This window comes from Capricornis sumatraensis, chromosome 20 (genome assembly GCF_032405125.1).
Source record: "Capricornis sumatraensis isolate serow.1 chromosome 20, serow.2, whole genome shotgun sequence".
NCBI lineage: Eukaryota > Metazoa > Chordata > Mammalia > Artiodactyla > Bovidae > Capricornis > Capricornis sumatraensis.
The window spans coordinates 26,706,695-26,727,034 of record NC_091088.1 but is presented as its reverse complement, the minus strand read 5'-3'; the positions used below and the strand labels follow the sequence as shown (position 1 = coordinate 26,727,034).

General features: G+C 40.4%; 1 protein-coding gene across 1 annotated transcript in view; it reads left to right on the top strand.

Annotated features, from left to right (window-relative positions):
• TOX3 (TOX high mobility group box family member 3) overlaps window positions 1-18,004 on the top strand; it is a 118,479-nt gene extending 100,475 nt beyond the window's left edge. The window contains exons 4-7 of the mRNA XM_068993306.1: window positions 6,681-6,950; window positions 11,017-11,244; window positions 12,833-12,913; window positions 17,321-18,004. Coding sequence (XP_068849407.1) covers window positions 6,681-6,950; window positions 11,017-11,244; window positions 12,833-12,913; window positions 17,321-18,004 — 1,263 coding nt within the window. The remainder of the gene's footprint in view (window positions 1-6,680; window positions 6,951-11,016; window positions 11,245-12,832; window positions 12,914-17,320) is intronic.
• The last annotated feature ends 2,336 nt before the right edge of the window (window positions 18,005-20,340 follow it).

The window sequence follows — 20,340 nt, the reverse complement described above, 5'->3', positions numbered from 1 at the left end:
TATTTATAAATAAATCCAAGTTGTCCACAATTGATGGGTTGCCCATGAAGTACAATCAGTTAATATTTATTGGGATGAATGACATCATTAAATAGGTACCAAGCTTTTAAACTTTCAATGGTTTCTTTCTTCATTGTGAATAAAATCCAGAATGGATTATAGACCCATTACTTATGGCCATTCCTTGTTCTCCAGCTTCACAGTGAGCCTTGCTTTTCCTGGGCAGTGACATGGACCTCTTCTTTACTTATCCATCATGTGCTTCCTTAGGGGTTCCTAAGTGGCACTAGTGGTAAAGAACCTGCCTGCCAGTGCAGGAGATTTAAGAGACGCGGGTTTGATCCCTGAGTTGGGAAGATTCCCTTGGAGGAGGGCATGGAAACCCACTCCAGCATTCTCCCCTGGAGAATCCTTTGGACAGAGGAGCCTGGTAGGCTGTAGTCCATAAGGTTGCAAAGAGTTGGATGTAACTTAGCGAGCACACACGCATGTGCTCCCTTATGCCACGGGACTTTGTACATGTTCTTCTCTGCATATAATGCTCTTCCCTCTTTTCTGGCTCTGTTAGCTTCCAGTCATCCTTTGCAACTCAGCGCATGGGTTACCTCTGCAGGAGCATCCCCCAGTTTTCTCACCTCACCTGATCTGGCTCATCCCCATCTTTCCCAAACCCGTTGCACTTGCTGTTCGCCTTGCCTACCCCGCTTCTGCCTCTCCTGGCCTCCTCATTTCTCAAGCATGACAAGCCATCTCCCATCTCAGACTTTGCACATGCTCTTCCCTCTGGCTGAAACATACTTTTTCCTCATTGCCTGATGGACTTCTTCTTACTCTTCAGGTATCAGCTCAAAAGTCACCTTGGAGAGGCCTTGCCTACTAACCAAATCACATATAGCTACCCTTTCCTGAATAGTTTTTTTTTTCTTGCATAACCTCTTCATTTTTCCACAATATTTATCACAGTTTGAATCTTTCTTATGCACATATGTTCTGTTTTCACAGACAGAACCTAATTTTGGACACCCCCTTCTCTTCCCCCACAAGAAGATGATTTCTGTTATATTTCTCTAATAAAATCATTTTCAAATGGGGCATTGCAGATTTTATCCATCAGGGAACTTTGCTGTGTCTGGAGACATTTGGATGTCACAGCTTGGAGGGGAGGGGAGGTTACTGGCACCCAGTGGGTAGAGACCAGAGATGCTATTAAGCATTTACAATGCTCAAGATGTATTGCAAGCAAAGGATTTGATGCATCTGCCAAACAAAGAATTATCCAGTCCAAAATGTCAATACTGCTGAGGTTGACAAACTCTTATCTAATATTATCAGTTAGAAGACAAAGTGAGATAAGAAGAAAGAAGGAGTTGCTTTCCAATGATGAACAATTTAGGAAACGATACAAGTGAACTCTCCATATAAAACATAATTGTATGAAGAGTCAAAAAAGCCACCAGTATTCAGTCCTTCCTGTTGGGTGTGATAATAGCATCTCTTATAACCCAGTAGTTGCTTTGCCTTTCAGTGATCACTGGTAAATGTTTCAATGCTTAATTTTAATAAGTAAGATTAATGATTTACAAAAACACATTAAATTTCTTGGGGCTATATCCATGGTTATACATTTCCATCTCATGTCATTGGTGGTGGTGATGGTGGTGAGTTAGTCGCTAATTCGTGTCTGACTATTTTGCGACCCCATAGACTGTAGCCCACCAGACTCCTCTGTCCATGGAATTTCCCAGGCGAAAATATTGGAGTGAGCTGCCATTTCCTTCTCCAGGGGATCTTCCCAACCCAGGAATCGAACCCACATCTCCTGCATTGCAGGCAGATTCTTTGCTGACTGGACCAGCAGGGTAGCCCTGTCATGTCATTACTACTAGGAAAAGTGGTGAGCTATTTCAGAGGAATATAGATGAATTATTCTTGCCTACACTTTTTTATAGTATTAATAAATTCATTAGTCCATTCTAAATTTTGTCTAAATAGAGTCATGTTTAAGAGAATCACATGGTAATTTTCTAGTTTTGAAAGATATGAGCATTGGTATATTGGCGTTGCTGGCCTGCCACATCGTAAGTGCTCAATAAATACTTTTCAACTGAGCTGATATCTTTTTTCTTCTTAAGTGGAAATCCTAAGATCACAGGAGGTTTTTTTTAAGGTTACTTTTTTGAAATAGGAAATGATTGGAGCTGTTAAGGATCACCAGGTTCCCCAAGGAGGTTGTTAATAATTGGTGACCCTAAAGGAACTTGATTCTCTAAAGAGATACTTTCACCATTAATCTTCTTATACTATAATCCTCACACATAGGAAGTTGTTATCAGACAACAATGGACCATGGTAGATGCTAGCACATTTTGTTGCATTGATTATGTGGTTCACAGGTTACCTGACAATATTTTAGAGGTCCTTGGTGTATGGTCCTGTGGGAGAAAAGAAAGGTGGGCCAGCATCTTTTGGATTTGAAGACCATGTGGATGGCTCTAAGTTTTGGCAAGATCTTGGCCCCACCGCCACCAGTATGCTTCGGGAGTGGTTTTCACACTGTCCCCAAATCAGAAACCAGCCCCCTCTTTTTTTTGTGAAATGAGTCTCAATTTATATAAAACAGATAAAAATGGAGTTGGTTTTGTTAAAGGAGGGTGGTGATGGTACAGAGTTCAGAGCCCATTCAGCTCTCACTCTGTTGGCACAAGCTTCCACTGGTGGTGGCACCATGGCTCCTTTGTTGTGTTGTTGTGCAGTTGCTAAGTTGTGTTGTTGTTCAGTTGCTAAGTTGTGTTGTTGTTCAGTTGCTAAGTTGTGTTGTTGTTCAGTTGCCAAGTCAAGTCTAACTCTTTTGCCACCCCATGGACTGTAGCCCACCAGGCTCCTCTCTCCATGGGACTTAGAGAATGGTTTCTCCATCAATCAATCACCCCAGCGACCTCTGTGGCTTAGGGGATCCTTCTTATCCAAGAAGAGGTACAATAGTATCTAATTCAGGAAGTTATTTAGAGGATTGAATTGGAAAGTGCATACTAAGCTTAGCACAGGTCCCAGATCCGAAGAAACACACAGGCAATGTTCCTTGTTCATGAACCTTGGCTGTTTGTCAACAGGATCTCTTAGGCAACCAGGTCCATCATAAATGCACAAATTGCAGGTGGAATTCAGGAAGAGTGGACAAAGCCAGAAATCTAACCCCATGGCCTTCTGTGTGAGCATGAGATTCCTCTGAAATATTGTACATCTGGGGTGCACCTGTCAAGTATCTATACGTGCTGATGTTCATGGGCATGGGAGTAAAGAAAGCAAAGTGACTTCTTGGTTACTGAGAAGGCTGTGTAAATTATATCCTGATATTTCATGGCCATGCCAGTTAACTGGTCATTTTACCATTGGAATTAAAATACTCTGGAGTTGCCTGCAGATATTTTAAAATAGTTAGATTTAAAGAAGTCTGAAAGGACCTCTGAAAAGCCTCTGAAAGATGTAATTGGAGACTAAAGTTAAGAAAAAGATAGCATAATTCCCACTTGTGGCGGGCTGAAATACATCAGTAAGCTATGGTAGGACTTTAAAAGAACATGGAAGAGTGGACAGTCTCCTCAGATTTTTGAAGAGAAATAGCTAAATGTGTGAGGAGTGCCAATAAAAAGAAATAAAGACACACTGATAACATGAAACCCACTTTTGTGATACCAGACTGTAGAAGGACTCCTACAAGAATGTGGTATTTTTGGAGTATATTGTTAGTGAGACAAAAAGAGTTGGGGTTGCTCTGAAATGTGGAGCACCTTTTTCCAGGATTACATAGGAATGTGATAACTCAAAACTTATTAATGGAAAATATGTATATTTTCTATTAAACCCTGACGATTAGCCACAGACTCTTTTAAGTGTTTTTGTCTTTTGGTTTTAGATTTTCCTAACTAGAGTGTTTTAGTCTTATTTGTTCTGTTTCGTGTTTTTTGTGAATGGGAAAAGCTAAGGTGCTCCCTTCCTTACCCCTCCAATCAAGTATAATGTAACTACTGTTTACACTTTATAAAAATATTTATTTATTTGGTTGCCTCCAGGCTTAGTCACAGTGTATGGGATCTTCCTTTGCTGCAGACAAGGTTCTCTCTAGTTGTGATGCAAATATGTGGAATCTTAGTTCCCTGATTAGGGATCAAACCTGCATCCCCTGCATTGGAAGGTGGATTCTTATCTACTGGATCACCACAGAAGTCCCTAAACTTAAAAAACAAAAACAAAGAGGGACCTATACTCTATAACTGTTTTGCAACTTGGTTTTTCACGTGCTGCTGCTGGTGCTGCTGCTAAGTCGTTTCAGTCGTGTCCAACTCTGTGCGACCCCATAGACAGCAACCCACCAGGCTCCCCCATCCCTGGGATTCTCCAGGCAAGAACACTGGAGTGGGTTGCCATTTCCTTCTCCAATGCATGAAAGTGAGAAGTGAAAGTGAAGTTGCTCAGTCATGTCTGACTCTTTGCGACCCCATGGACTGCAGCCCACCAGGCTCCTCCGCCCATGGGATTTTCCAGGCAAGAGTACTGGAGTGGGTGCCATCGCCTTCTCCGTTTCACTTGCTAGATCTTGCATATCTTTCTAGATTAGTGGCTCTCTAGAACTGGAAGCAAGTTTGCCCTCCATGGGGCAATGTCTGCAGACATTTTTGATTGTCATGACTGGTGAAGGAAAGGAGGTTGCTATTGGCATCTCCAAGTTTGATTCCTGTGTTGGGAAGATCCCCTGGAGAAGGGAAGGGCAACCCACTCCAGTATTCTTGCCTGGAGAATTCCATGGACAGAGGAGCCTGGTGGGCTACAGTTCAAGTGGTCACAAAGAGTTGGATAAGACTGAGTGACTAACACTCACACACAGGGAGAGACCAGGGTTACTGTTAACATCCTACAATGCAAAGGACAGCCACCACAGCAAAGAGTTATCTGGTACAAAATGTCATTAGAGCCAAAATGAAGACACTCTTCTCTAGGTCAATACACACAAATCTAATTCATTATTTTAAAAAGCTTCATAATACTTTGTAGCATGATCGATCATAATTTATTCAACTAGTTTCCTATTGATAGCTCTTGGCTTCTGAATTAGTGGCATTATAATATTTACAATTCATTTGTTTCTTTAAAGAGCAAAAATAAGCTTTATCAGAAATATTGAAAAGAAGAATTCATAGGGTTATGTATAAAATTAGATTCTGGGTCACTGTGAGTCAAGAGAATTTGGTTTCAAGAAAATTGCAGGCTCACTCTAAATGACAAGTCTTAAATGAAGTCATTTGAAAAGCATGTTTTCATTTTTGTATTCTTTGGAATGAGAAGAAGCAAATCTAAATCCTTTTCTATGCCTCCCCAAAACAGAGAAGGCTACTTTTGAAGTGTCGGCAGTAATTTTCAGAGGAGCTAATTCTGATGGTCTCTACCTCCTTCTTATACATATTTTAAACAATTCATTAAAACATTAAATCAGAATGGGTTAAGCAAAAGAAAACAAAGCAGGTTTAAGATGAAAAAAAGTGATATCCAATCCTAAAGACATGGAATGGCTTCCAGATGTCATTGACAATGTAATTCAGAATTGGAATGATCCTCTGGTTAACCACAAAGGGTTTTACAGAGAGGGTGCCCTGAAGCAAACAGATGCTTGCTCCGCATTTCTCTAGCCCATCCTTGCTACATGGCGTATGCATGCCTGGTAGAATAAAATAGAGATCAGCTTCCCCCCATTCTGCAGAGCTGGAGAAAGGATCATTGAACCAGCACTGTGTGGAAGAAGGATGGCCAATGAGTTGGTGAGCCTGAAAGGCTTAGACCTTGGCATCACCCCTTTCCTTGTCATCAGTTTCCTCAGTAAGGAGAAAGAGGTGGATATTTCTCTTCCCTTTGCTAATAGTCCTTTATTTTCACTTAGTTAAGTCATCCAGTGATAGTTCTAGGCTTCCCTGGTGGCCCAGTAGTAAAGAAAATCTGCCTCCCAATGCAGGAGATCCCTGGGCAGGAAGATCTCTTGAAGGAGGAAATGGCAACCCAGTCCAGTATTCTTGCCTGAAAAATCCCATGGACAGAGGAGCCTGGTGGGCTAGTCCATGAGATTGCCAAGAGTCAGACATGACAGCATGCACGCACACTCACACAAGAGAGTTCTACAGTGTAATAGTTGAGGCTGAATAATTTGGGCTTTGTGCTTTTGATCTTTCAACTTTCTAGCATGAGTCCTTCTAGTTAATAAATTAATAGAGACCATTATCCTGCAATAAATCAGATCTAACAAAATTGGAACAAGTCAAACCTATCTAAGGAGCTGCTGAAGTTATGTTCATTGATCTTTTTAATTGAGGTATTAATTGACATATAATATATTAGTTTCAGGTGTACAACATAATGATTGGATATTTGGGTCAAGAAGATCCCCTGGAGCAGGAAATGGTAACACACTCTAGTATTCTTGCCTGGGAAACCCCATGGACAGAGGAGCCCCACAGGCTATAGTCTGTGGGGCTGCAAAGAGTCGGATATGACTTAACAACTGAACAACAGTGCAATGCAATGATGTATTTATTTTGTAACTGAAAGTTGGTACCTTTTGACCCCCTTCTCCAACTCCTGCAAGCTCACTGATGTTTGGGAAAACTAAGAGTTTCCCATTTCTGTTGCCCCTTTAGGATCAGAGCCACACACAAGTTTCACAATACCGCCAGGATCCCTCTGTGATCATGAGGTCCATCGTCCACATGACGGATGCTGCTCGCTCTGGGATCATGCCTCCTGCCCAGCTCACCACCATCAACCAGTCTCAGCTCAGCGCCCAGTTGGGGTTGAATTTGGGAGGGGCCAGTGTGCCCCACACATCTCCTTCACCTCCTGCGAGCAAATCGGCGACTCCCTCCCCTTCCAGCTCCATCAACGAGGAGGACGCTGATGAATCCAACAGAGTAAGTTAATTGGCTTTAGTATATAGGGATCACCCCTATGTTCTTGTGTTTAAGCTTCACTCACAATATTATTTTCCTTTTCTTCATGGATGTGGAGTAGCACTTACATTTATGATGGTTTAATTTTTTCTTAACTCTTTTATATCTGTTTATTTCTGTGGAAAGTATATTCAACTGAAACTTGGGAGATCTGACTTCTCCTAGTTGTAAGGCATTGAGCAAATCACTTAATAGGCTGAATTTTACTTAAATTGGCAAAGGAGAAGGCTTGTGCTAGACTTTTCAGAAATTCTGAACTGCTCTGGTTCTAAGTTAATGTCCAGGTGGGCAAGTTTCATCTGGTTAGTTGGCTGAACTGCTGCCCCATTGGACAGTCTTGCACTTCAGTGGTGTTTATCACATAGTATGTTCCGGTGGTTTTGCACCTTTGCTTTTGTGGAGGAAACGATGCATGGTTCAAATATACACAATTTGAAACAAAAACTTAGTTGCCAGTTTGACTTTTTTGCATGCCTAGAAAAAACATTGTTTCATTACAGTTACTTATTCTAGGTACACAATTACTTATTGCTCATTTATTCATTATGTGTGGTACACCTACTCTGTGCTTGGCATTTTACTTGGTTCTGGCGATACAAAGACTTATAAGAGAATTGCTGCCCCTGGGACTTCCCATTGGGAACAAATAAGAGTGTTTAAAACTAGCTCCAGATGTGATTAGTGGCCTAACTGATGTATCTGGTGTACTGAGATTGTCATTGATTCTGCTTTGGAGAGTGATTTGAGGAAGACTTTATTGAGAAGGTGATGTTTGAATTAGGTCTAAGAGAATACATAAAAGTTTGTGAGCCAGAAGAGAGAGGCCCACATTGTGGTAGAAAGAGCAAAGGAATTGTATGTCCATTTTTGGGTACCATGAATGGTGTGACATGGAGGAGGAAAGAAATGGGATTTGAAAGAAATTGCTAGAATGTGGTAGCCTTTCCCTGCTGGTAGTTGAGAGCTGATTAATTCTTTGCATCGAGGAATGGCATGAACAGATTTTCTGCTTTAGAAAGATAGCTTAGGCTGTATATACAACAAGTTACAAAGAGAGGGACCAGAGAGAAGGAAACCAATTAAAACATCCTTTTGTTATGATTTGTTTCCTTTAATTTTAGCAAAGGAAGGCATACAGGAGGTGCCAGATTAGTGAGACATTCAAGAGAGAGAGAATCATCCATTAAGGTTTGATGATTGCCTGGAATTTGAAGGAGTAAAATGTATATTGGGTTTCTGTTTGAGAACAGCATGGATATCCGTAAATGGAGAGGATTAACCTAGGAAGTGAGGAGTGTTATTTTTTTTTCCCCCATGGGGAAGCTGAGAGTTTGGCATGGTAGGGGTTGAATTTGAGACGCTTCCATTTGAGTCTAGAACTCAGTCCATTGGAGAGAGTCTAGAATTCAGTCTGTTAGAGATGGAAGTATAGATTTTTGAACCATCGGCATATAGATAGGAGCACATAGAAGTAACCAGAATTTCTCAGAGTGGGTAAGGAACAAGTCAAGGCCAGAATATGAAGCATCATTTATTTACCTTTAGCATCATTTATGTTTAAATAGAAATGAAGAAAAGGTGCTTAGAGAAGATTGCTGGTGATAAAAAGAGGAGGGAGTTTAGCTGAAAAGAGCAGAAATGTGCAGGGATTTTAAGGAGGGTTTGGTCTGTCCAGATATGTTAACTCCCCACTGGACACAGAGTGGGGAAATTTGCTTAGCAGTCTCTACTCACACTCACAAGGACTTCAGCAGGGTGAAGTGGGAAATAATAAACTCAAGGGATGTGTATAAAATATGGGTTACAGCTGGCTATGACGCAATTCAAATGGATTCCTTTCATTTCGTTCGCATTCCCACTGATCTTAATACTTACCTATGTATCAATCTGAAATTGTCATTTCTATAAAGAAAATTTTATGTAACTCTTAGCTTGTTCCATTTTTAGACAGAGTCTAGGTGTTCAGCAAAGACAAGGAATCCAGTTTATCTTTTAAGTAACTTAGCTGAAAAAAGGAAGATTAATGTTATTGTTGACTATGTCTTTGGGATAAAGCTATTTCTCCACTTTTTCATAGCCCTTTGAATCAACTATGCAAAGTTTCTTTAGGAGAATTAATTCTGAGCTTTTATTTAAACTGTGAGATTCTTCATTTTGGGTTTATTCTTAAAAGGTAATGATGACTATGGCAAGTCATAGTTGTCCAAGAAAGATGACAAAGTTTGTCGACATTTGAATGTTGTTTTGCAAAGAATGGACCTGAACTCTTATTTGGAAAAAGCTACACTGGAAATAGGTCAGGGTATTGTTGGTGCAAACAGTGCCAAATTCTCTTCCAAGAAAAGAATAGAGTTTGAGTCAATTAGAAAAATCTGTGTATATTTTTTTTTCTTGTGGCTAAAGTAATATTTTTCATTGAAGGAAAATTTGGCTCAATTTGAAGCTCTAACTAGAAGACATCTGACTCATTTGCAAGTTCAGATTCATTAACTAGAATACAAGTTTCACTTATTCTGAAAATTTAGAAAAAAGAGTGGCGTCTATGGAATTTTATTTAATTCATTGTGTGAGTTATGAAAGATGGCATTTTGGAGGAAAGGTGAAGTCTAGCTTAATACCTACTGATGTCTGTAAGCTACTTGTGTAAAGTATGGGTGTGGTTATTACTCAAATAGTGCAAACAACAGGCCCACCAAGAAGGAGGTTACTGGCTTCCTAGGGTTCAGAGCCCTCAAAGAAAAGTTACTTATCAGTTTCCTCCCTACAAATTCTGGTCATTGAGTTAATTTCCAAATGACCCTCTTTCAGAAAGTAATGATACTCTTGGAAAATTTGAGTTAAGATTCAAGACTCAAGACCATTAAAAGCCAATCTGTTAGTAACTTGAATCTATCTCTGTTGATCTTGCCCAGAGCTGGCTTTTAAAACATATTTTGTCAAACACTTCAGGATTCTTGGTAAAGTTAACTGCAAAATTATCTCCAATATAGTCATCATATTATAAGCTAGGGGATGAGGAAGGGGATAAAATAAGGTTGACGAATCATTTCCCCTGCTTCTCTGATGAGTCTGTTATATGATTGTTGAAATTAGATGATGGTGGCAGGTGAGTATTAGAGCTCAGTGATATATAAATTTGGTAAACTATGTCTATATCATTCCTATGGTTTTGATCATTGGGAATACGTGTGAGTATCACTAGGCTAGTATTCTTGTGGCAGTGTTAATTTCTATAGATAATAGTAAGCATCTTCTTATTAGTCTTCTTATTAGCCTTGGTGATTTTAAGTATCTACTGATGCTGCTCTTTTACAGGTTTTTAATTTTATGAAGAGTATCAATTTCCTTTCTAGCTCTAGTTAGAATTTGGACACTTTTACATTCCTTATTATCCTATTCTTTAGCAAGTTTTTATTATTTTAGGAAATAAAAGTGGCCTTTCCCTTTTTGTGCAAATTTAGGGATTAGAGCTAATTTCTATTTGAGTTTCTGGAGACCATTAGCAAAGTAAAGTTCTGGTTTAAAAAAAAAAAGAAACCAAGCTTCAAAAAATCAATTCAGACCAATCATACTTACGATAGTATGTGTCTTTGGCCAAGGGACCTCATTTAAAATATCTGAGTATGGTCAACATCCTGAATATTATTTAGGTTTACTTCTAAAACCTCTGAAAATGTGAAATATTTTGTTTATGGGTACATATGTAACACACACATACATACACACGCACACATACATACATGTTTGGTACAAAGCATCCTGTTTTTCATTACTCATAATTGCTATTTAAAGCATATGTTGTAAATGTATTGAAGATACTTCTGGGTCTCATTAATCAATGTTCTAAAAGCTAATCTCTTCCATCCAGTTAACACTAAGCAAATTTACCCCTCCCCCTCTTTTGATGGTGATTCATCTGTTGGTGATGTATAACAAAACCTTAAAAGAACAACCAGGGATCTGAGTAAGTCTTTCTGCATTCTCTGCAAGAACATTCTAGGCAGTGAATTTTCATCTTGCTTTGCAGGCCATCGGAGAGAAAAGAGCTGCTCCAGATTCTGGCAAGAAGCCCAAGACTCCAAAGAAAAAGAAAAAGAAAGATCCCAATGAGCCACAGAAGCCAGTGTCAGCATATGCCCTGTTTTTCAGAGACACACAGGCTGCAATTAAAGGTCAGAACCCCAATGCGACCTTTGGAGAAGTCTCAAAAATCGTAGCATCTATGTGGGACAGCCTCGGGGAAGAACAAAAGCAGGTGAGTTCAGGCAAAGACCCATCACAGCCATATAATTCAATGTTCCAAGAATATTCCTGATACCTTTTCTGGGTGAATACGTCCCCTTAATATGACTGATTCTCATGAAATCATTTTTCTAAGCTATGGAATTAGAAAAACACAAACATATAACTCCAAAGTACCTTCCAGTTATCTGGATTTCTCAGTTCCCTTAAGGGGTGTGTGTTCAGAACCCGTTCAGAAGAGAGTTGGAGGAGATCCAGGCAGTATCCTGCAAGCATAAACTTTTGATGATAATCTTTTCATTTTAAATAATGCAGAATTTCTCCAACCCCCCATTTGTTACAAAGGGCACCACAGAGGGGTTAGGTCCATCCTGCTTGCCATTTTTTGATCATCTTTCTGAACCCTTGTGCTCTCCTGGTGGGTTTCCAAACTTTGAAGCCACCTCTGTGTGTTTCATTATTGTCAGTGAGCATTTGACATTTTATTCCATGTTCATTTGAAATTGTGGCCATATAAGAGGCCTTGAGCGATTAGCCATGCTGGTGGGAGACGTTCCTTAGGGTCTAGTGTCCTGTCTTTACCCATGCAAGTCCTCCACACTGATGCAGAGAAGAATGGCTTCCTTGGAGCTCAGTTCTCCTCTGTCTTCTCCGTGAAACTTCAATGACCATTCACAGGTGTTAATTTCACATATCCTCACAAGTTACTACTACCCTGTTAGTAGTAAACCAGAATAATTGTTTCAGGAATAGAATGGAAAACCCTTGATTTTCTTTCTTTCTCTCTTCCTTCCTTCCTTTAATCATGAACTCATTCCTACCAGCTGGTTACCTTGGGCTGATGCTCCTGTAGAATCTGCCTGTTTGTTTGCACTGAGCTCCATGCTCTAGGCAGCAGCCCCATCTTTTACCCTAGAAATGTAATCCTAAGGGGCTGGCAAACTGCTGCGTCTAACTTTTAAATCCTGCAGAAAAAAAGAGAGTTGCATTTTGGTGCAACAGCTAGCCATCAGACCATTGTTTAAGAAAAGGAAGCTCAAATCAGGTTTTGTATACTGGGATTTATTTTTGTAAATCACTGGTCTCACTAATGGAAATCTTTTATCTTTCACTATTTCTGATTTTTTTTTCCTCGAAAAGAAAGGTCTCCATCTTTTCTCTTCTATCTTCACTCGCTCTCGCTGTTGTTGCTGGGTTTTCATCCTCTGATTTGTTTCAGTTTACAAATGGATGTGAGGGAAAGAAGACATGATGGATAAATTGTTAATTTTCTATAATTTAAACTGTTTGCCACACATTTCATTTTCATTACCTTATTCACTGCCTGAGCAGGAGGCCCTCAGCTGTTATTCTCACGAATTCTGTGCTGCTAGCCGAAATCTTTTTCTGTTTGTAATAGTGAACATCAAAACCGTGTCCCAGTGAGGGTGGCAGGGTTTGGTTTTGTTTTAATACCTGTGTGTGTGTTTTCACATTTAAAAATCAAAGCCAGGGAGACCAACTTTTTATGTGAGTTCTGTTGCAACCTAATTTGCACAGCAGTTATTTTATGGCTGAGAATATGTATGCTAAAGGTGGTGCTAATTGTGGTCTTTTAATAGGTATATAAAAGGAAAACGGAAGCTGCCAAGAAAGAATACCTGAAAGCCCTTGCTGCATACAGGGCCAGCCTCGTTTCTAAGGTAAAAGAGCGGCCAATCTCTGCGTTACAAAGTTGAAAACAGCCCTGGAGCATTGAAAACATAAATGCGACTCCTCAAAAAGATAGCACCTTGAAATAACTCATAAACTTATTTGTTCTCATTAGAGATAACTCAAATGACGGCACGAAAAATAAGAGTTCATTCAAGCTAATGAATCCACTTTGTTTCCAAAAGATTCACTGATCTCTGCATATGTTGGCTGAAGCTATTTAGACAAATCTTAAACAGCCCCCTTTCTTCCTGTCAGGGGCTGAGATCTGTGTTAATGTCCTCTATTTAAATTGAGAAGTAGGTTTCTCAGGTATTTTTGGACATCAGATCATAAATTCTCCAGTGGTTGCATTATTGTAATAGAGGATGTTGCATTTTTGACCAAACTGTTCCACATCATATAAATAAATAAACCTCATGATTATTTAAAATAAAATTATGCTCCAAGTACTTTATAAAAAAAAAAGACACATATACATGTATTATACATACAGTATACAATGGGCCCTGATGTATTATAAAATGCACTGGTATTCTAAAGCAAATGTCACTCTGGATTATTATTACCTTGATCCAAAAGGAGCATGAGCTGTTACCTTCTATTTTAACATTTAATTAACTTTGTCTTTAGCCTTCCTAGAATTTAGAAAGGCTTTGGGCAGGATAATGTGAACTCATGTTTTTGCTCTTGATGTATTTCCTCCGGCAAGCAGAGACTCCACATCATTGTCTTTGTCGTGGCCTCAAAGTACCACATAGGGCCTCAGGGCATGGTCAGTGTTGCTGGCAAAGCCATTTAAAAAGAATTTAGCCCTTTTTTCTCTTTTTCACCTGAGTTGTTTCTTCTTTATATTAAGATCTACCATTGGCAGCTGCTCAGAACCAGATCAAGAGAGGTTGTCTTTGACAGTTCTTAGGACACTGCCCATTTCATTAGAAAGAGAAAATATGCATCAGGCCCATAGCAAAGCCTTTTTCTGGGACTCTGGACGATGCACATTGAGAGAGATACTGATTCTGGATGCAGACTTGCACATTGGTAGAAAACCACTGAATGTGTGGGCTATAGATGTTAAGAATTGAGGTGTACTCGATGGCTAATTAGATGGAGTGACGTGAATAGAGTAACAGTGTGCATGTACTCAAGTAGATCATTTATTCATTCACTTAGCCAGAAGCAGGTATAGGTGATCTTTGTGCATTAGAGTGTGAATAATTGACCATACATGGATTTAAGCCAAGAGCCAGTAACTCAAAGTGCACTCTGGAAATAGCATCTGTGATTGGGCTGATCAGGTCTGTGACTGACTTAGAAGGGATAACTTAAAAAGTTTTACTTTTGGATACTAAAAACTGATTCAGAAATGTTTCCCAATGGATAGATTGAGTCCATGGATACTGGAAAAACTATCCAATAGGATGGGATTTAAAAAGAATAAATCTAAATTCTTTAGGGGTAGGTTTGTTTTGCTTTTGTTTTTTCAATAGGTAAGTACTGTTGCTGTTTAGTTGCTAAGTTGTGTCATACTCTAGCAACCCCGTGGACTGTAGCACATCAGGCTTCTCTGTCCATGGAATTTTCCAGGCAAGAATACTGGAGTGGATCACCATTTCCTTCTCCAGGGGATCTTCCCAACCTAGGGGACCAAACCCGTGTCTCCTGGTTGGCAGGCAGATTGTTTACCAGTGAGTCTCCTGGGAAGCCCCAGGGCAGTTAAGAACACCCCAAATTTATAGTCAGAGACATAGCAGGCAACTAAAATGGCCCTTGAGGTATAAGTTTAGAATAACTTCAACCTGACCCTAAAGTGTGAGATAGCTGCTAATATGGTGATCTCACAGGAAGCAGCATCTAACTGTATAGTTTGATGACTGGACCACATCTGAAGAATTGGTTCTCTCTTTTTTGGTCCCCATGATATAAAGAGAAATGGTGACTAACTGAAGGCCCTTTAGTGGGTTGTCTCCATGATGTTAAGGACTGAAAATCAAATCATATTTAAATAATTAAAAGAATCATGGAAGCAAGGATTTGGGAGCATTTGATTTTGGTCCTCAAGTATAACAGCCATCATGGAAGGAAAGCTTAAGTTTGATCTCTGTGTCCTGGATGGAACTCATTCAAGGAGTGGGATTCCAGGGAGCAAGATTTCAGCCTCAGCATTAGCAATAATAAACAAGGGTGCATCACATGTGCTTTTAACTTAAGCCTCCGCATTCAGAGGGCTTCTCCGGTGGCTCAGTGGTAAAGAATCCACCTGCAGTGCAGGAAACACAGGAGATTCAGGCTCATTCCCTGAGTGGGGAAGATCCCCTGGAGGAGGGCATGGCAACCCACTCCAATATTCTTGCCTGGAGAATCCCATGGACAGAGGAGCCTGACGGGCTACAGTCCATGGGGTTGCAAGGAGTCAGACACTACTGGAGCAACTGAGCATGCATTACCTTCAGAGCTTGGAACTCCCTCCCTTGAGATGTGGCTTCACTATCACTTTTAGTCTTCAGAATAGCCAACAGAATTAATCGAAGCTTAATATTAAACCATAAAGGAGTAGAACCGGCAGGTGAGCAGGAGCTCTTCAGACTCATCCGCTTTTCCATTCTCCGCTAGGGGAGCGTCTTAAAGGTGCAATGGCGTGATTGCCCAGATGTCTAAGTATAGACTTTTCTCGTAGTTTCTTCCTTAAGACTGTCTTGGCAATTTTTAAATATCTGAGTATTTTAAAATAATGTGTCGTTTACATGTAGAAAACTGATATTCTACTTTGTGGATGACGTAATGGTTTTTAAAGATCATTATGAACATCTGTGGGTTTCTTCTTAACCAAAGACTTTAGAACATGACCCTTCACCCTCAAGTCATGTGCAGCCCCCACCCCCACCCCATCCCCTGAGCTTTTGTGCAAAATCAGAAAACTGTCCACCAATGGACGGAGTCTTATACTGATAAGGTCTTCAAACAGAAGCCATCAGCCATGGCTTTTCCTACCTCCAGTGACTCTCCATGTAAAGTCATTCCTCAAGTGTCTTCTAATAGTAGATTTTATAAATGTAAGTAATAAAAATCTAGAAATAAACATTCAAAATCATTAAAGAGAGTAGATGGCAGCTTGATGCCTCCAAGTTCCCCTGTCCCTATTGCCCTCCAAAAAACTCTAATTTTATGAAGAATAGGAAGAAAAAGTAGTCTTTAAAAGAAGTCATTCCAATCTCAGTTGCATTAGTAAAATATTTTTGTGAAGGTAATTATGTGTTTTTAGTACAAAATATATTAGGCAGTTTCTCTGCATGTTGAGCTCCAGATTGTTTGTAACAGGTTGTTTAGTCACATGAGAGTTGAACACTCTCCACTTATGCATGACGTCTTTGATAAATTTTGGAAAACTTTGAAAATATTTGGTAAACCAAAATATTTCTGAAGTTGTAAAGTTCTTCAATTAAGTGTTCCTAAAGAATTCAATTATGTTTTTCTTATATGCAGGTAAGCACTGTTATAAATTATCATGGCTCTGTGTATTATATACAGGGCTTTGAAGTTTTCTAGTAATAGCCATTTTCTGGCAGTAGAGCTTGTTAATGAGTGAAAATAGCTAACATTTGCCAAGTGCTTTCTGTAGGCCGGGCACTGTTGTAAATGCTTAACAATTATATATGAGTACATTTAAATCTCACAACCCCTACACAAGGTGAATACCATTAAACCCCATTTTGTGGATAAGGAAGCTGGGTGAATGGAGATGGGTGAATTAACTTGCCGCAGATCCCAGAGTTGTTGAGTAGTGGAGCTAGGCTTGGACTCGGGCAGTCTACTCTCATTGTCCTTCAGAATGGTTCTTGGTGGTGATCCTGGTTCAGGGTTCAATGCTGAACAACTGTTACTCACTCAAACATGTGCATCAGTCATCTTTCAGTACAGTAGTGCTGTGGAACACTTGTATGGACCCAAAGTCCAGGGACTTACAAAGATAAGCATGTATCTCAGAGACTGCCAGGTAACTAGCTGGGTCTTCAGATCTAGGCCAAGGCAGGGCAGCATCACCAAATCCTTCTCACCTGTGTGCAGCTGGCACACATATACCCAGACATGGCAGTGGGCTGGCTGGCAGGAAGCTAGTAATTGAGTCTGGTACCAGGGCCACATGTCTGTCATCACCTAGGGGTAGGTTCTGAGAGAGACAGACAGTCTTTGAAGCCTCATTTCCGTCACTTTCTGTTGACCAGAGCAAAGGTGCCTAGCCAGCTCAGATTCAAAACGTGGGGAGTTGGGCTCCACCTCCGGGAGGAGCTGCCTAGTCCTCCCACAAAGTGCTTGGGAAGCAAGAGTAATGCTGACCATTTTGGTCATCCATTCACAGTCCTTATAAAAACACTCCAACCGTCTCCCCTCAAATGCAGGCTGCCGCGGAATCAGCAGAAGCCCAGACTATTCGCTCCGTTCAGCAGACCCTGGCGTCCACCAATCTGACCTCCTCCCTCCTTCTCAACCCTCCGCTGTCTCAGCACGGAACCGTGTCAGCGTCCCCTCAGACTCTCCAACCGTCGCTCCCTCGGTCAATCGCTCCCAAACCCTTGACCATGAGACTCCCCGTGAACCCGATGGTCACGTCGGTCACCATCGCCGCCAACATGCCGTCGAACCTTGGGGCTCCACTGATCAGCTCCATGGTGGGCTCGGCATCCTCCGCCCAGGTGAGCCCCTCAGTGCAGACGCAGCAGCAGCAGCAGCAGCAGCAGATACAGCAGTTGCAGCAGCAGCAGTTGCAGCAGCAGCAGCTCCAGCAACAGCAGCTCCAGCAGCAGCTGCAACAGCAGCATTTTCAGCACCACGTGCAGCTGCAGCAGCAGCAGCTCCAGCAGCATATCAACCAGCAGCAGCTGCAGCAGCGTCTCCAGCTGCAGCAGCTGCAGCACATGCAACATCAGTCCCAGCCTTCTCCCCGGCAGCACTCCCCAGTCACCTCCCAGATCACGTCCCCTATCCCCGCCCTCGGGAGCCCCCAGCCGGCCTCTCAGCAGCATCCGTCGCAGATACAGTCTCAGACACAGACTCAAGTATTATCGCAGGTCAGTATTTTCTAAAGACGGAACGCGCAGGGCAGGCGGTTGTGCCGCGTCTGGAAGAGAGTGGCCGTCGGAGGATACACCCCAGGCGGCTGCAACTCGTGGAGTCGGTGTTTGGTGATGCAGAAAAGTGTAACGATCGCGGCGGTCCTCTCCAGTGTCTATTAGATAGGCAAGAAGAACTAAACAGTGGAGCTGAAAGATCTCGAAACTACTCTCTTTTTAATAAGAAAAGCTGTGCTCTGCTATGTGATGGCTTTTTTATTTATTCAGGCTCTACCTACAATATGTGAATCAAACCGTGTCATGAATCCTAGGACAGACTGATGACTATAATAAACTGGCCTCTCTGAGTCATAGCAAATGGCCTTATTTCTCCTGAAGTGAAGAATCCCCACTTCAAGGCGACTGGAACTTCTGAAGCCCTGAAAATAAAAAGCACAGTCAGTAACTACCTGAAATCTGAAGATCCAGTTTCATACAAACATTTGTATGATGTCAATCGTTGATGGCATTTTTTTGTCATGAAAAAAAAATAATGTAAATCACAGACTTTTGCCAAAGCTCTTATTTTTTTCCTTGAATCTCTCCAGAAAAAAAAAAATGAAAAAAACATGCAAGTGATTAGATTCAATTATTGACTCCTTTTCACTTTTTACCCATGACTTCTCCAAACCAAACCACAGTATATGTTGTAACGCTATGACCACTGTTAACCCATTCTATTCATTCCAATTAGAAGAAAAGAATGTGAATATTATATTCTGTGTTTTGAGTGACAAGTTTCAAAAATTAAAAACACTGTATTTTTAAAAGGGAAATGCACTTAAATGAAGACAGTTATTACAAAAGTTAAGATTTAAAAAAAAGCAAGAGTTTTTATTATGATGTAATACCGGTAGAATATTTAAAAGGCGCATCACATCTGAATAATCAATGTAAATATTTTCTTTCAAAGTTGTAAGTTTTCATATCATGTGTTGTAAAGTTTTCATAAACAAGGCTTTAACGTAAACACTGGTGACATAAACCATTCATTGCTATGTTGCTTATTGTGTTTTTATGCTGTTTTATACTTTTTTATGAGTTATGATAGCAGCAATTAAGTTGTTTGTATTTTGCTTAACTAAAACAGAAATGCTTTTATCTTGCTATAGAATAAACACATTTCAGTAAAAACTGTGGACTGTATTTTGATGCAACAACCAGGCAACTGTTCACTTTTCAAATAAAATGATATGTAAAATTTCACTTGTGGTTCCTTGAATATGTAGGATATGGGGGAAATAGAGCCCATACCAACCTGTGTTTAAGCCCAGGTATCTTCTATTTTTAGCTGAAAATACGAGATGTACAGCTAAGAATATGGATTGCATGGCCCCCAAACCAAGGACTGTTAAAAAGAAGCTAAACCATTAGAAATAGAACCATTAATGGAATTCCCTGGTGGCCCAGTGGTTTAGGACTCTGAGCTTTCAGTGATGAAGGTGCAAGTACGATCACTGGTGGGGGATCTAAGATCCTACAAACTGTGCAGTGGGGCCAAAAAATAACAAAATAAATAGAACCATTAGTAATTATTTATAACTATCATTTTATTAAGATGCAAGGGCAAGGTATGTCTAGAGGAAAAAGCAATCGCCTTCTATTTGGGGCTCAAACTAGCTGGCATTGTGTCTTTATTGCTATTAAAATGGATGGTGGATGCTAATTCTTAAGCCAAAATAATTATTTCGGTGCCCATTCCTTCCCCCCTTTTCTTGCTCTGTAGCGACTCCTCTTTGAGAACACTGTGACCACTATCCCCAGTTGTCCTGCATGATTAATTACAGCATCTGTCCTGTCAGAAGCTATAATGAAGAGGTCTTGATAAAAATTGCAAATTACCACTGGCAACAGTCTTCAACTGCTTATGATAAAATGAAAATTAAAAACAGCAAGTGTCAACCCTGACCAGAATCCTAATCTGGAAAAAAAAAATGAGGGTGTGAGTGGTGGTATCCATGGCTACTGTGTGCAAGACATTCAAGAAATAATGGAATATGGATTCCTCAAAGTTGTTGTTGTATTTCAAAGAATATTTACTGTATGTTGTGGGCTATGAATAATGAATTCAGCTTTCAATATTTCATAATCCTCTCGTCCTCTGTATTATGTACAAATATTGAACAGCAAGAGATTCTAATTATAAATTTATAGATTTCTGGCTGTAGAAAAATTTATGTCTAAATTGAAGCTTTTCATGAGATGTATTAGTTGACAGGTATCAGTGTTCAAACAGTCTACGAATGATGCCTAATCACATCTACAAGGGGGCAATTGTATTCCACAAAGAAATGAGATGCTTACACCAG